Here is a 16,770-nt window from a genome sequence, read left to right as displayed (position 1 = left end):
TCATGTTTTGCCTGTTTTAGATCTGGCAACATTGAGCGTATGACGTCAGTAGAGCAGTTCCAAGATGGCGGCTCCCTTGGAAGCATGCACCAGGGAGGAGCAACGTTCTATTATCCTTTTCTTGGGAAATGAGGATGTGAATCCCAGTGAAATCCATCGCAGAGTGAAGATGTAATATGGTGACGCATGTTTATCGTTGCAGCAGCTGTACGATTGGGACAGGAAGTTTAAAAGTGGAGTGTACAGTGTGGCAGACGCTGCTCGCTCGGGTCTGCCTCACACAGCCAAATGGTTGGAGGAGTTGAGCGCTTGCTAAGGGAAAACCATCGCATTACGCTGGATGAAGATGTCTCCAAATTGAACATTAGCCATTGTTCAGCATACCATATCATTCACAACGTGCTGGGGTTCTGCAAGGTGGGTGCCAAGACAACTCGCACCCGAACTGAAAGAACGGCGAGTGGATGCATGTGAAGACCTTCTGCGATGTTACGAAACAGAAGGCAACGCTTTCTTACAGCGCATAGTGACTGGGGATGAAAGCTGGGTCCACTACTTTCAGCAAGAAATGAAGAGGGCAAGCAAAGAGTGGCGCCATTCAACTTCACCGAAGCCCAAAAAATTCTGCGCACAGCCATCCACTGTAAAAGCGATGCTGACGCTCTTCTGGGATAGCCGAGGCCCACTTGTAGAGCATTACATGCCCAGAGGGACCACAGTCACCAGTGCATCATACTGCGACCTCCTCAAAATCATCTGAAACCAGAAATCAGATCAAAATGTCATGGACTACCCACTACCGGTGTTTTGCTGCAGCATGACAATGCTCGGCCCCATACTGCCCGTGCTACAGCTGCAACAATCGAGGATTTTGAGTATCTTCCTCATCCACCCTACTCGCCAGACCTCGCCCCCTCAGATTACCACATCCTTGGGCCACTAGCGGTGCTTGATGGAACCACTTTCCGATCCGACAGAGGTCCAAGAGGAGGTGTGCACGAATAGCTACACAAGCAGCCAAAATAATTTTTTTCTAGAGGAATCCAGGCCTTAGCAAAGCGCTGGACAAATGCATTGAACGCAATGGAGATTATGTTGAAAAATAACAGTTGTTACACACGTACATGCAATAAACATTGTAAAAAATATTTTAAGGTTACTTATTTGACTGCCCCTCCTATGTACAATTAGAATATGAGTACATCTATAAAGTATGTACAATTAGAATGTGAGTACGTCTATATAATATGTACAATTAGAATGTGAGTACGTCTATAAAGTATGTACAATTAGAATGTGAGTACGTCTAAAATATGTACAATTAGAATGTGAGTACATATATAAAGTATGTACAATTAGAATGTGAGTACGTTTATAAAGTATGTACAATTAGAATGTGAGAACGTCTATAAAGTATGTACAATTAAAATGTGAGTACATCTATAAAGTATGTGCAATTAGAATGTGAGTACGTCTATAAAATGCAGAACGTGAGTGCATCTATATAATACATACTCTTGGAAAGTTGATTTATACAACAAAACTGGAAAGGTATGTTTGTCCGCTGTATGAACAGAACCTTGCATCGCCAATGCATTGTCTAGACACCACACAAAACAAGTCCTGGAAAGGTTCGACAATCTCTGATTGCTCTTTCTACTTTATTATTGGCTCACGAGTTATCAAACAGAGTGACCACTATATTCGTCATGGGTGTGTGTCTGTCTGTCTGTACGCCGCATAACTACCCTATGATATCATCCGATCTTGATGAAACTTGTTTGGGAGGTTCATATCATGATCTAGTTGTGTCCTGCCTAGAGTGGGCGTATTGCGCCCATTGTGGGCGGAGCCACGCCCGAAAAAGATGTCTTTTTAGGGGGTAATCGAGTTCAAGCTACATCTTCTCCGAGGGAGTTGGTGGAATCTGACAGGGGTTTCGGTATTTGGTTAGGCCAATGTCATGTGTCTAGCCCCACGAGCTCGATTTTTCATTTTCGCCCCAAGGTCAAGGTCACAAGGTCACAAGGTCACAAAATTTAAAAAGTCGATTTTTGATGGTTTTATTACATTGTTCACTTCCTGATAGGGTGAAATGTCGTACATGATCTTATATTATCACATACATCATGAAATACAAGTTTTCCAACAAATTTCAGAATATTCGACCTTTGACCTTTGAAGGTCACAAAGGCCAAATTTTCAAAGTTGTCAGAATCGAACCGAATTTTCAGTATTGTGTAGCTAACTAACCTCATAACTGATTATACATTATTTTCTATCTCATTTCAAGGTCAGTAACCTTTGGTTTGACATTTCCAGGCCAGCACCACACACAATTACGTAAAGCTGGCTCTTAAAGGCCTGCGCATGCAGCGCATTGGGGCCCTTTGTAAATAGGCATGCACACCGCATGTCGGGGGCCGACACGTGCCACGTGGGCCCCCGACCCCCCTGTCCGGGCCTGTTTCGGTTATAGTCCGTCCATTGTCATTGAATACCGCTCGCTCGTGAACCATCGTCGTCTCCTGACTTGTATTTCTTATGTCCACTTGAGTTTATATTTAATATTTCTGGTGCAGGCCATGCCATTTGTTTTCTCATCTTTTTGATCTTGCTAGGAGGAGAATACAACACTGCAGTATCGAATCTGTAAAACTGATGAAGATCTCACACAGCGTTTGAACCACTCACAGCAGGTGTGTGAGAGGCAAAAATAGTGAGATATCATGTGTTAGTTAATTTGGCTTTGTCCTCAATAGTCTCCTTTATACTTTGGATTTTTTTGGTATTTTATGCATAAAGGCAGGTCCTGATATATTGACTACATTTCCCCCTGACATGGTGCATCCAGGCGCTGGCAGAGCGTAATCGAGAGCTTGAGAGGCTGAAGAGCGAGTGGTCGACACACACAAGCTCACTTAACTCGCAACACTCACATGAGCTGTCTGCAGCGAGGGAGCATGTTTTGCAGGCAAGGTTGATGCACTACCTTTTGAGCGTATGGTCGTTTGGGCTACAAGCCTCTTCTTTTGGAAGAATATTGATGACCTTTTGAATTCTCCTTCAATCCAGCTGCAGACTGAGAGCCAGAATCAACTGGAGAAACAGCGGCGAGAATTGGAAAATACTCATCGGCAAACGATGCAGATGCTCCAGTGTAGGCTTACTGAAACCGAGTCTAGCAACAAGGATCTCACCGAGCGAAGGTTCAAAGCAGAAGCATCCTTGCGAGAGGTGCGCACGCGCCTTTCTGCACTCGAGGAGGTGAGTGTGATGCTCAGCTGAGTGTGAATAAATTATTGGGGAACTGTTATTGTTCTGCTCGTATATTGTTGAAGGAGGTTGTTGTGTACTTTTTCGATATGTTGATACATTTTTTTGCCAATGCCTTGTTGTGGGAGCAGGAGAGCAGCCAGGCAAAGCAAGAGCTGGTGAAGCTGCGGAGGGACTCTTCGGTGCTGGAGGAGCAGCGGCATGAGCAAGAAAAGGCTTTGGGGCAGGTGCGCACACGCTCTGCAGTCTTGGAGCAGGAGTGCAAAGAGAAAGAGGCTCTCACCTCGCGATTGGCAGACAATCTTGCCAATGCTCAGCAACAAAAGGTGCGCATTGTGGATAATTAATTTGGAACATATGCAGAAATCTATGAAGAGTAAGGATTATCTTTTGATATCTGGGTTTGCAATGGACTATTTATGATGATTTTGTGATTATGATCAAACTGACATGCTCAGTTTGAGCAAGCACACTTTTCCAGGACACTTCATGGTAACTGTAATGCAGTGATTCGATGCTCAACTTTTAGGCAAAGCTAGAGGACTGTGTTGAAGAAAGAAGATTGCAGGTGGGAAAACTAGAGACAACAATCAAGTCTCTTTCTGAGGAATTGCTCAAGGTGACACAAACTCAAGTTTTACCTTTAACCCTTGGGCTTTTGGGGGTACTGATTCAGTTTTGTATACTAGGTGGTCGTATCTTTGTTCACCCTCCCTGCTCTCTGTCCCCCCAATTTTGACCCTTTGCTTTTCAGGCAAATGAGATCATAAAACGGCTGCAGGGAGAGATAAAGAACCTGCAAGGGAAGGTGAAGCTGAAGAATGCGGTCACCATGCAGCAAGAGAGGCTCCTGGAAGACAAAGATAAAGCTTTGCAGAGGAACAACGATGAGCTGGTGGAGCTACGCGCTACGTTTGGTCGCAAGGAAGACGAGGTGACCAATGCAGCTTCTTTGTTTTTGTACTGTGCCTGTCTGTCTTTGTTCGCCCGTACCCTTGACAGGGGGATATGGAGTGTGATGTGTGATGTATGATGTATAATGTATAATGTATGATGTATGATGTATGTCACTCATAATGTATGTATGCAACATACTGTGCAACATGCCATGCATATGTGTATACAATGTGTGTAGTGTATGTAACGTATAATATGTGTATCATAACACAGTATGAGTATGCACATGTATGACATCTACTGCATGTATAATATAATAATAAAATGTAATAATACATAATATATAATAATATAGACGTATAATATGTGCGCATACAATACACAGCACAATATGTCATACACATGTGTACATAATACACAGCATAACATATCACACAAAACGTGTACAAACCACAACTGTGCATATGTACGTGCAAATCATGACGTGTGTGTGTGTGTGTGTGTGTGTGTGTGTGTGTGTGTGTGTGTGTGTGTGTGTGTGTGTGTGTGTGTGTGTGTGTGTGTGTGTGTGTGTGTGTACACACGTCTCCGCCACCGGTCCTCATCTCCATCCCCAAGTCCCCAAGACTAAACTGAGCCCTCCCTGGTCTCGAAGCATCCATCCCCACCCCAGTGAGGAACCACGACACATATCTCTTCATCCGTGCTCCGTTTCCCCCTCCTCCATCCCCGAAGTGGCCTCTGGGGTATGCCTGGTCTCGGTCTCTTCCCTCTCGATGTCATCCATCTCTATCTCATACACCTCGGTCTCATCCTTTGAAGCTGTCATTTTCGGCACGGCACCAGATCCCACAAAGCCCGGCTCCCTCTGTCTTCCACATCCTCAATGGACGGAGCCCTGCAAGAGAAGGTCCACCAAAGCTCGGGTGGTCTACCAAAGCTCGGGTGGTCTACCAAAGCTCGGGCCCTCCCACCTCGGGCTTCCAAAGTTCAGACCCCTCTCCCAACCAGGTCCGCCAAATCTCTGGTCCTCCCATCTGGCACAGGCTGTTCAAGGCTCGTCAAGCTCTCTTGATGATGGGGATGGAAAAACCCAGCAAGCTGTAAGGCCTGGCCATGTCCTAGACGATCCACATGACTTCGGGTGATACGCGCATGGCCTTCTACCTTGCTGAAGCTGCTGTGCTCCTCCCAAACGCATGTGACATCGGGCACCCCACGCGTATCTTGGCTCTTCAAAGCTGCCATTTTTGGTTCGGTCCCCATTGCCTTTGAAACTGATGTATTCGGCACGATTGGCAAATCATGCCGTTTCCCTCGCGTTTCCCTCGCCACCGCCACCGCCATCATGTGTGCGCGAATGTGTGTTGGTGTATGTGTGCCATAACATTTTTACTATTTCAACTTTTGTCATCAAATTTTCAACAAACCTTTATTATGAGAATATGGAGAACACTAATTGATAATAAATTAACATTTTTTTTTAAGCATTTGTTTTTGTCAAGTTTAGTTTGAGTTCAAAGCGGACAGGCACGGTCTTTGCATTTTGTGGTGCTTTGTCGTTTGTTTTTGCTTGTTTATCTCTGTCTTTGGTGTGTCTTCATTCAATGGGAAGCTGATTTATGTCTGAGCTTAGCTATTCGGAGAAGAGGTGCAGAATAGATACAATTGGTTGTGATCAAGATTGTGAATCTGTCATGTGATGAGGTGTTTGGGAGACTGGCTTAGAGGTAACCTTTTTGTTTTTATGAGAGTGACCATGATGCTCCTTACCAATTTCTCCTCCCCACCACATACTTTTATTGTTTGGGTCTGTTAATTGTGCGCAGGTGGCAAAACTGCAGGATAAGCTTGATTTAACAGTTAAGAAGCTTGAAGAGGGCCAGAAACTGTTGAGAACCAACGAGAATGGTGAGCATTTGGGATTGTGCCACTGCATGTTTAAGCTTTTGGAGTTATTGAATAGCTCTGCCAGCAGAGGCAACTGTTGTGAGGTACTTGATGTGAATGAACATTGTGGATTATTGGTCATCTTGTGCATCGCACTTTCCAAATCAGCTGTGCCATGTGCCAATTCATTTGGGCCTTGTGGGGAATCTTGTTTTGCCTTGTGGTAGTGAACCTGTACTCGTCCATTGCAGTTATTACTTGGCTGAACAAGCAACTGAATGAGAGCCAGATGGCAGCGAAACCCCATGTGGCAATTGGCTCTCAGGGAGACGAACGTTCTGGCTATCAAGCTCACGTTGGTTTGGGAGCTGCTGTACCCTACAATAGCCTGGTACGTGGAAGTGGTGCTAGGAAGTCATCAATCAATGTATTTCACCTTTGGTTTTATTTTTTGATTTTTATAGTTTTCCCACCAAAAGTTTTCTTCTTCACTTCCCTCTCCCCCTTCCTCCTCCCCCCCCCCCCTCTTAAAAAAAATAGGTCAATATGAAATATAACGTCAACCCCGCATTCTTTCTATTCCCATTATGAATGAATGAATGAATGAATGAATGATCGTTTTAAGGCCATTTTCCCCGCTAGAGCGGGGGTTAGCCTTGTGGGCCTCATGACAATCATGGTTCCCTGTTTGAGGCAATGTTTTTATGGCCGGATGCCCTTCCTGATGCCAACCCTTAGTCCCCTCTTACGATGCGCAGGGATACGGTGTACCTATTCTAAACCGGGGTACACACCGGGATCATTCATCCCAACAAGCTGGTACTCAATTTGCCGACCTCGGAAGGATGACAGGCTGAGTCAACCCCCCTGGTGTTAATTCAGCGGTCGACCGGGATTCGAACCCAGGATCCTAGGATCCCAAGCCGGCACCCTAACCGCTAAGCGATGATACAAATTTCCACACTGGCAGTGAAGGAAGAAAAACAACCCCTAAATGTTGGTTTAGTACTCCTAGGGGTCTAATAAATTCTAGGGTACCATAAAAAATTTGGGGCACTAATTGTAGAAACAAATCTTATGACTCCCCCTATCCTATAGAGAGGGATGCCTTAAATATTGCTAAATATACAGCGGCTGCAGATGATGGTCACATAATGTCTTAATAAAGTGAGAGAGAATGGAACTATTTCAATGAAAGTCTTTATATCCGATAGGTTGCAAACTGGTAAGAAAGCCTTATTTGACCCTATCAAGAAACCAGGCCTGAAATAATTTGCCATCCTCAAGAAGGCATTGAAAACCAAGAGAAAGCAGGAAATGGATATGCTGAATATTCATAGACAAATATTCAGTAAACTGGCAGTCATTGGTCAATCTCGAGATGTGGACATGCGAAACCTTTTGAAGTACGAATTCGCTCCAGTGCCGTTCACACTTTCCAATTTGAATGGCTAAATGAGCAATAAACAACAAAAAAAGTAAATACCTTGGTATGGTTAGAGAAAATCGTGCAATTGCTGACCTTCTGAGTCATCTGAAACAATAGCTGTGCTGTGTGCCAATTCATTTGGTTAGAGAATGTTATGGAGACACTAGTAGTCAGTCACTTGTAATTATGCAAGTCGTTAAAAACAAAGCATTTCGGGCTATTTGAATTGTAAAAATCATTCAGACAAGAGAAATCTTAAACCTTTGTGAAATATTTATTTTGAAAGTTAATAAAGTCGTTGAAGTCTTTGGCATGTTGAATCATTCAATCACTTTAAAACAAAAATTCTGCTTGAGATTTCTAAATTCTCACTTTATGGATTCACTTTTATATTTGTGTCACATAAATCAACTTGAAACTTCCGAAGTTAAACTAAATCTGTTAAAAAAAAAAGCACAGAAAGCCAACCTGTGTTGTATTGTAGTTGCCGTGCATGCTTTCATCTTTCGAATCCAATAAAAAAACCAATACCCCACTTCCTGGATCTACATCCACATCCACCCTACCGATGCCCCACACATATGAACCTAACGTGTAGCAGCAATGAAAATTTTCTGGCAGACGAAGTAGACAAACTCCTTAATTAGGCCTCTTTTTGCATATTGGCCGCTCTACTAGTGTGAGGCGATGGGAACAGGGGGAACGAAGCCCAAAATTTGGTAGTGAAGGTACACGTGAGTTTGAGAAGGTGAAGGGGGAATTGGACCAATGGAGGATCGTGTGCATGGCCCAGCACAAGTGCACCAAAGGATGTGTGGCCCATTACACGTAAATTATTTTCTTTTTCTGTACAAGATTTAGACTCATGGAAGAGCGAGGTGATGGAGGCTCTGATATAACAGTGGTAGTGTGGGGCAACAGTTGGACACCAAGCAATGGTGAAAACAGAAAGAGGAGGAAGTCGAGGAGAAAACTGCAATCTTGCAAGTGGTTAATTGGGTTAAAAATATACATTTTCAACTTTAACTTCAGAACTGTGTTGTTTGCAAAAAATCTCATCTGTGTCCGAAGGAAGCGGTTCAGTTTTGCATAATATGAAACCCATTAGAATGACCCTTTAGAGCCCATTAGAATTACCCTTTAGAATTACCCTTCAGAACCCTTTAGGATTACCCTTTATAAACCTTTAGAATTACCCTTGTTTAGAACCCTCGAGAATTACTTGGGTGGTTATTCCTCATTTTTGATGAACGGATGGAAGGAAGGACATAGCCAAATATTGAAGCAGTTTGGCTGCTTAAAAAAAAATCTGACATTTTATTCGGACATTTGCTGGATAAAAATGAAAACCTATGTGGGGTGAATCAAAAGTCTGGAAACGGAAACGTAGAAAGGATAAGAAAAAACAAGCAACCGAAACAAACTTTCCTATGTGTCTGGACTTTTTTCTCACCCTGCATGTAGATTTGCTTTAAGGAAGCTTTCGTTGTAATAACTGAAATATGTCGTTATGTATTTATGACATTTGTTTTCCTGTTTTTCAGTCGTAAAGGCTCATCGTTTTTGTTGCAGTAAGTGATGAGGATATAAAGAAAAATGACGGCTTAAAAAAAAAAGACCCTTAATCTTTGAGAATGCTAATTATTATGCCTTCACAACAGAAGGCCGGAGGCATTATGTTCTCTGGTTGACCGTATGACTGTCCATTAACTTGTGAACCACTGAAGGGATTTCAACCGAGTCTGGCACAAGTATAGACTGCAATACGAGTATCAGCTGTTTCGATTTTGGGTTCAAAAAAGTCAAAGGTCTAAGGGTATGTGACCTTCAATTGATAATCATTTTGGTACTGCAATAACTTGTGAACCACGAAGGGGATTTTAACCCAACTTGGCACAAGTATGGACTATAATACAAAGATGAACATGTTAAATTTTCGGTTTGACATGTCAAAGGTCATGTGTCTTTTGAAAAACATTTTGCAGATCATAATTAGTGTTAGAAGCATCTAATGTTGGCTCTCTTGTATTTATCTCTCTCTTCTCCCATGTAGCCTTCAATTGAGATGAAACGTAATGGTGCGTTGACATGTAACGTGGGGAGAGGCATATCCATCAACGCATTCTCGGCAAATTCCATTTTTAGCCGCGTCGCAGACGCTGCTCATAGAGTGCCCTCTGCTGTTGTTGTTGTTGTTCTTCTTCTTCTTGTTCTTGCAGAGAAGACAAAACCTTGAAGCTCCACCCATTCTGGGAACCATAGCTCCACCAATTTTGGGAGAGGCTTCATATAAACAAATATCCACCATTTTATTAACTCGCATAGCTTTGAGGCCTGTTTTGTAGGCCCGTGGTGTCTTCCTCTCTCACACAGTTTTCTTTCAAATCAAATTCGATATATCATTTCATTTTTCACAGTCGCTAACATAGTTTTAGACTCGGTTGAAAAAAAACGGGAAGAAAATCCGATGAAAGTTGCCCTTTATAGAACGAAATGAATTCTCAAAGGCCTGTAACTTCAAGTCCATTGAGGTTTTTTTTTTTTTTATCGCGGCATGCTCAGTCATACACCGCCCGAAATAACAGACGGGAAAATGCCGAGATATATTAAAAATTCGTCCATTTGATGACAATCGTCACGATGAAATATTTAATTTATACGTCGTCACAATAATGTGGAGAGAGGAGCATAGCTTCGTTCACGTGTCGCTACACACGAGAAATTGCCAAGATATATTCTTTTACAATCACGACATGGGTAGTCATACACCGCCTGAAATAACAGACGGGAAAATGCTGAGATATATTGAAAATTCGTCGCCACACATGGGAAATTGCCGAGATATATTTTCACTTTGCACAAAAATAACATCAAGTAATCGAATCAATAGGAATGTCCTGTGCCTATAACATCGACGTTTTCGGCACAGCTGCCTCTAGGCATTGTGTAACATCGACGCGGCTTTTGTTTTAATTAAAACTTTTTGTACTTGTTCTTTTTAAGTATGGGACTTATGGTCAGCATTTTCAGTTCTAGCAATTTTTCCCAGTAAAAAGTCCTTTACTTTCTGTCTGAGCAAGTTTTGATTCCATACATCTTCATCAAATATTGCTTGTTAGCAGGGTCTATGAGGAGGTGGTAATGCTGGGTGGGGGTCGATGTGAGCAAATGGCAGAACGTCTACCTGGAAAAAAAAAAAATGTTTCCCTACAAATCAAATGTAAGTCAATAACTCGCCTACTCTACGCGAAAGACACTAGGATCTTTAATGTCCATCGACTAATGCCGGTAGACGGGACGCCCGTTTAACGTCCATCCAAGGGACGGCACACACATTGATGAATCACCCTGCCTGCTACACCGAGATGACAGTTTATAACTAACTGGGTTGGGATATGAACTGAGGCTAGACAGCTCAGAAACAAATGTGCATACCTCTAGGCCCCATGGGCACAAATGGAACAGGGACTGTGAATCTAGGTAGAAAATCCTCAAAGGTGATCAAGCTAACAATGGAACTATCTTGCACCAGATAGTGACACCTTTATAAAATAAAGGCAAGAAAACATTACTTTGAAGCTGCTTTGAATGTCCTGTTGTTTTCAGGAAAATTTTTGAGGAAATGCTGTCATAGTTCAGAGCTTGTACAAGGTTTCTCCATGTCTTACTTTCTGGTTCTTGACTTGTTTTTTTTCCTGTCTTGTCAGAGTATTGGAGGGCAGTTTTCTCGTTTTGTCATGCCCAGCACCACTTCTATTGCTGCTGCCACTTCAACCGCCAGCGCTATGAATATTGGGTCGATGGGAATAAGGATTCCCAGCGTCCACAGCAGGCTGGCCATCCAGGCAAGTCTTACTGCATATTTCCCTGTTTGCTTTGTGCTGGCATATGCTTGTTTGTATTGAGAAATAGTGCATTGTTTGCAACAAAAATTCTTTCTTTATCCGCTAGCCCCACCAAGTACATTTTGCCCCTCAAGTTATCCAGACAAGTACACCACTGTCTGAGCCCCGGTCTATACCCTCATCTGCACAACCACACGCTGCTCCACGAAAGTGAGTCTTGGGACTGCCGATTACAATCTTATTTTAGATCATGCATAACCTCTCGGTTAGCTTATTTTGTTTTGATAACAGCTTTTGCTACGGTAGATTCTCATTTAGTGAAACACTGCTGAACACAGCACTCATTACTCACCAAAACAGCATATTCTCACCCGTATCTGTTCATCTTTATTCAAATGCAGCACTCGCTGCATTTATTCACCTGTGTTCCAAACAAACAATCTTTCCCGGCGTTATATAAATAGATGGCCCTGGATGCGTATTTCATGATAAAGTGCATCATATCATCATATTTACTCCTTCATCCTTTGTTGCCACAAGCAAACTATCCCACAGCATGTAAAGAGCTGCTACACTATAAAGTGCGTGCGTGTGTGTGTGTTGCCTTCTAAGTATTGTAATAGTGAAGTCAAATTTGTTATTATTGCTATATACTCCAAAAATTTGGATTTGAGATCAAAAGATGAATGCAAGGCAAGAGTACAGAAGGTCATATTTTATTTATTGGTATTTCTATGTATATATTTTACCATTGTAGAACAATAGCACTTATGTTCAGTCCCCCCCATATTAGGTAAGCACAAGTATTTGAACAGATGACTGACCGGTGTTTTTTGTTCATCAGGTGCTTCTTGTTGCATTGATCATTCACACATAAAAGAGCTATGAATGTCTATTCTTGATTTTAGCCTTTGCTTTTGTCTTGGGAGTCTGACTTTGGAGTCTGGAGAGATAAACCAACATGAAGATCAGAGAACTGTCTATGAAAGAAAAGCAAGCAATTTGGAAGCTGAAATAACAGAATTAAATTAGAGCCATAGCACAAAAATTGGGCATAGTAAATACAACAATTTGGAATATCTTGAAAAAGAAAGAAACCACTCGGGTAATTGGCAATATACAATGGCCAGGTCGACCAAGGAAAACTGCAGTTGATCATCAGAGCTGTGAAGAAAAACCCTATAACAACTGTCAGTGACATCACCAACAACCTCCAGAGTGCAGGGGTGAAAATATTACAATCTACCATTCGCAGAAGACTTTGACAGCAGAATTACAAAGGCTACACCGCAAGATGCAAACCTCTCATCAGCACCAAAAATATAAAAGCCAGATTAGAATTTGCCAAGAAATACAGAGGTGAGCCAGTAGAGTTCTGGAACAAAGTTTTATGGACAGATGAGACCAAGATAAAACTTTACCAAAGCAATGTAAAGGAAAAAGTGTGGAGAAAGGAAGGAACCTGGTGGCATCTGTGTAGCATGGTGGAGGACATGTCATTGCTTGGGCTTGCACAGCTGCCTCTGGAACTGGCTCACTCATCTTTATTGATGATGTAACTGATTATGCAGCAGCAGAATGAATTCAGAAGTGTACAGAAATATTTTGTCTGCCGATGTACAACAAAATTCCTCCAAACTCACGGCGCTTCACCATGCAGCAAGGCAATGACCCAAAACACACTGCCAACACAACCTAGGAGTTAATCAGGGGAAAAAGTGGAAGGATTTAGACTGGCCAAGTCAATCTCCTGATTTAAATCCAATGGAGCATTTATTTCACTTGCTGAAGACAAGACTAAAGTCATAAACCCACCAAAACAAACAACACCTGAAAATGGCTATAATAAGTAACGGCTTGACAAAGCATCTCAAAGGAAGATACCAAGAGTTTGGTGATGTCAATGCTCCATCATGAGGAAATGGAAAGAATATGGAACTGCCCAAACTCTTCCTGGAGCTGGCCGTCTGACCAAACTAAGCAACCAGGCAAGACGGACCTTGGTCAGGGAGGTGACCAAGAACCCATTGACCACTCTGACAAAACTAGAGTTCCTTGGCCGAAATGGGAGAAACTGCTAGAAAGACATGGTCTCTGCAGCACTTCACAAATCTAGGCTTTATGGGAGAGTAGCCAGACAGACGCCATTCCTGAGAAATAGGCACATGACAGCACACATGGTGCTTGCAAAAAGGCACGTGAAAGCCTCAGAGTATGAGGCATAAGATACTGTGGATTGACGAGACAAAAATATTTGGCCGGGATGCAAAACGATATGTCTGGCGGAAACTGAGCACTGCTGATCACCCATCAAACACCATACCTACCGTGAAGCATGGTGATTGCAGCATCATGCTATGGGGATGCTTTTCAGTGGCAGTGACTGGGAGACTTGTAAGGATAGAGGGAACAATGAATAGAGCCAAATACAGGCAAATCCTTAAGGAGAACTTGCTTCAGAGTGAAAAAGACCTGAGACTGTGGCGAAGATTTACATTCCAACAGGACAATGATCCCAATAATACAGCCAAAGCAAATCTGGAATGGCTTCAGAACAAGAATGTGAAAGTCTTTGAGTGGCCCAGCCAAACCCAGACTTGAATCCCACTGAAAATATGTGGAAACACTTGACGATTGCTGTTCACTGACGCTCCCCATCCAACTTGACAAAACTTGATGAGCAAATCTACAAGGAAGAATGGGAGAAACTCCCCAAATGCAAATGTGCAAAGCTGAAATAGGTATACCCAACAAGACTCAAATCTGTAATTACTGCCAAAGGCGCATCTACGAAGTATTTACTTAGGGGCCTGAATGCTTGTGTAAATTTGATTTCTTTATTTCATTTTAAATTATTTTGTAAAAAAAACAAAAACAAAAAAAACAATTCCACTTTGACATTAATGGGGTATTATGTTGGAGATCAGTGACAAAAAATCTAAAATTAATGCATTTTAAATTCAGGCTATAACACAACAAATTGTGATAAAAGTCAAGGCATGTGAATACTTTCTTCTGAAGGTACTGTATGCATTAGAAATATCAAGAAATAAAAGCTGACCTTCTGTACTCTTGCCTCGTATTCCTCAGACCGGCAAAGGTCAGCAATAAATGACTGCAGACTGCTAATTCAGAACCATGTGATTAATGGTCTTTACTGTCTGTACTTGAGCACGCCATACATTGTACATAATAAAGCAGGAGTGTCCGTCTGTCCCTGAACTACTTAAGTTTTGAGGCTATCTCCACCAAACGTTTTGTGGAACATTTTGGGGTCCCAGTGGGTGTCCTAAGGTGGGTAGGAAGTATCACAAATCTTTCAATACAATTATGAGTTTGAATTTCCACCAGTATGAAACTGCTCTCTCTCTCCCCGCATGTAAACACATTCACGTGTGTGCAGCTTTTGAGGTCCCTCCACGTGTCCTAAAGTGGGTGGGGGTGTTCATAAAAATTTGTCAAAATACTTTTTTTGAGATGCCGGGCTCCCACACATGTATAGCACGGGTACCTCACTAGTCTCTAATAACTTTTTACAGTAATATGTTTTAAAAATTTTTTATAATCACCTAGTTTAGCCGCCCCTGATATGATACCCCCTTTAAGTACATAAACAGTACCTGATGAAACGACTTGAAAACTCGTTTGCCAGTAAAAGGCAATTCTCCCCTCTCAACCCTCCTTCTCAAAGTTGCCTCTTAACTCCTCCACAAAGCTGCCTCCTCCTTGCTTCCTCTCCCTTCCAACTCGTACCTCCACATCCTCCAACCTTCTACTTCACTCTGCCGCTCCTCAAACAACTCCTCACTGTGCCTTATCCCATCACCATCAAACCTTTTGTCCTCCTCATCCTTTCCCTTCTCCTAGCTCTTCTGAAATCTCAGACACACTGTCAACAGCTCTCCCTACCTCCCCCTCTCCTCCCTCAACTTTCCCTACCCTCCCTTCCCTTGTCCTGTATCCAATGCTCCCCCTTCCTCTTCCTTAATGGTATGGACCTCAAACATCTGGGGCCTTCGCTCAAACCTGACTGATCTCTCCATACAGGTACAGGTTGCTTCTGACAAACCAGACTTGATCTGCTTAACATAAACTTTCCTCCTTCAAGATGTCTGATTCCTTCATATCTCTCCCTGGTTACTCCCTCCTCCGGTATGATAAACCCTGAATCGGTTCATCTGATCATGTGCTTGTTAAAGTGGACATCTCTCTGGCCATTCTCAGAGAGCCTCCTCAGCGCCAACGAGTCTGGCATTTCACTCAGGCCGACTGACATGGTCTTCAAGCAGCCATCAATCATCTGGACTGGTCTCCCATCTCTACTGCCTCTGACATCAATTCTTCCTGTGAATTCTTCCAAAGCAAACTGCTCTCTCTCATGCACAGATTTATCGCATCTCGTCTTCAGTTGTCATACCCTTCCTCCCGTCCATGGTACACTGAATCTTGTGGTGAGGCAGGTGCCCTGAAACAACTTGCCTTCGCCTCATGGAAGGCAAATCCAACTGAAGGCAATCTCAGTTCCTTTCACAAAACTCAGAACAAGTGTGTGTCCACCCTCAGGAGAGCCAGGAAACAATATCTCTCTACTCTCAAGACTGAACTCTCAAACCTGTCCCCCTCCTCCAAATCCTGGTGGTGTCTGATCACATCTGTTTCTGGTGCTTGTTCCCCTTCTATCCCCTCCCTTACCTCAAACGGCTACACAGCTGACTCCACATGTGAAAAAGCTGAATGCCTAAACTCAAAATCTTGTGTCCCCAACCCATCTCTCTCTGTACCCACAGTACCCAGTCGAACGCAGCTGCTCCTGGACTCTGTGTCCTTCTCTCCTGACAAGGTGGACATGTTTCTGTCAAACCTCGACTCTGATTCTGCAACTGGACCAGACAGCATCAGGCCACGGGTCCTAAAATCCTGCTCTGCCACTCTATCTCACCCTCTCTGTGTTCTCTTCACCCTCTCTTTTGCTCAAGGTCATCTGCCATCTGCTTGGAAATCAGCCAACATCACCGCTTTGCACAAAAAAGGTGCAAAAACAGATCCTTGCAACTACAGACCAATCAGCCTGCTCCTAATTATCAGCATAGTCATGGAATCCATCATTGCTTCGGATATCAAATCCTTCATCTTCTCCAATCGCTTGATCTCTGATCATCAATTTGGATTCAGACCAGGTCACTCTACTCTGGCCCTGAATGGGTTTCTCTCATCTCCCCTTCCTGTTCAGGCTGGAGTTACCCAAGGCAGTGTTCTGGGCCCTGTGCTTTTTCTGGTCTTCATCAACTATCTCTCCGACTCTCTGGAAAATCCTCGCTATCTCTTTACTGATGACTCTACTCTCTGCCACTCCATATCTCAACCCTCGGATCAGCAGGCAGCAACCTCCTCACTCTCCGCAGATCTGGACAAAATCATAAACTGGTCAAACAA

General features: G+C 43.0%; 1 protein-coding gene across 1 annotated transcript in view; it reads left to right on the top strand.

The window, feature by feature from the left end:
• The window catches only part of SASS6 (SAS-6 centriolar assembly protein), a 41,157-nt gene that overhangs the window by 17,332 nt on the left and 7,055 nt on the right, over positions 1-16,770 (top strand). The window contains exons 6-15 of the mRNA XM_068097092.2: positions 2,622-2,699; positions 2,855-2,974; positions 3,076-3,267; positions 3,408-3,602; positions 3,806-3,895; positions 4,031-4,210; positions 6,003-6,084; positions 6,315-6,454; positions 11,200-11,337; positions 11,444-11,547. Of these exons, the coding sequence (XP_067953193.2) occupies positions 2,622-2,699; positions 2,855-2,974; positions 3,076-3,267; positions 3,408-3,602; positions 3,806-3,895; positions 4,031-4,210; positions 6,003-6,084; positions 6,315-6,454; positions 11,200-11,337; positions 11,444-11,547 (1,319 nt within the window). The remainder of the gene's footprint in view (positions 1-2,621; positions 2,700-2,854; positions 2,975-3,075; positions 3,268-3,407; positions 3,603-3,805; positions 3,896-4,030; positions 4,211-6,002; positions 6,085-6,314; positions 6,455-11,199; positions 11,338-11,443; positions 11,548-16,770) is intronic.

This window comes from Myxine glutinosa, chromosome 1 (assembly GCF_964187855.1).
Source record: "Myxine glutinosa chromosome 1, kmMyxGlut1.1, whole genome shotgun sequence".
Classification (NCBI taxonomy): domain Eukaryota; kingdom Metazoa; phylum Chordata; class Myxini; order Myxiniformes; family Myxinidae; genus Myxine; species Myxine glutinosa.
This window is presented reverse-complemented; position numbering and strand designations above follow the sequence as displayed.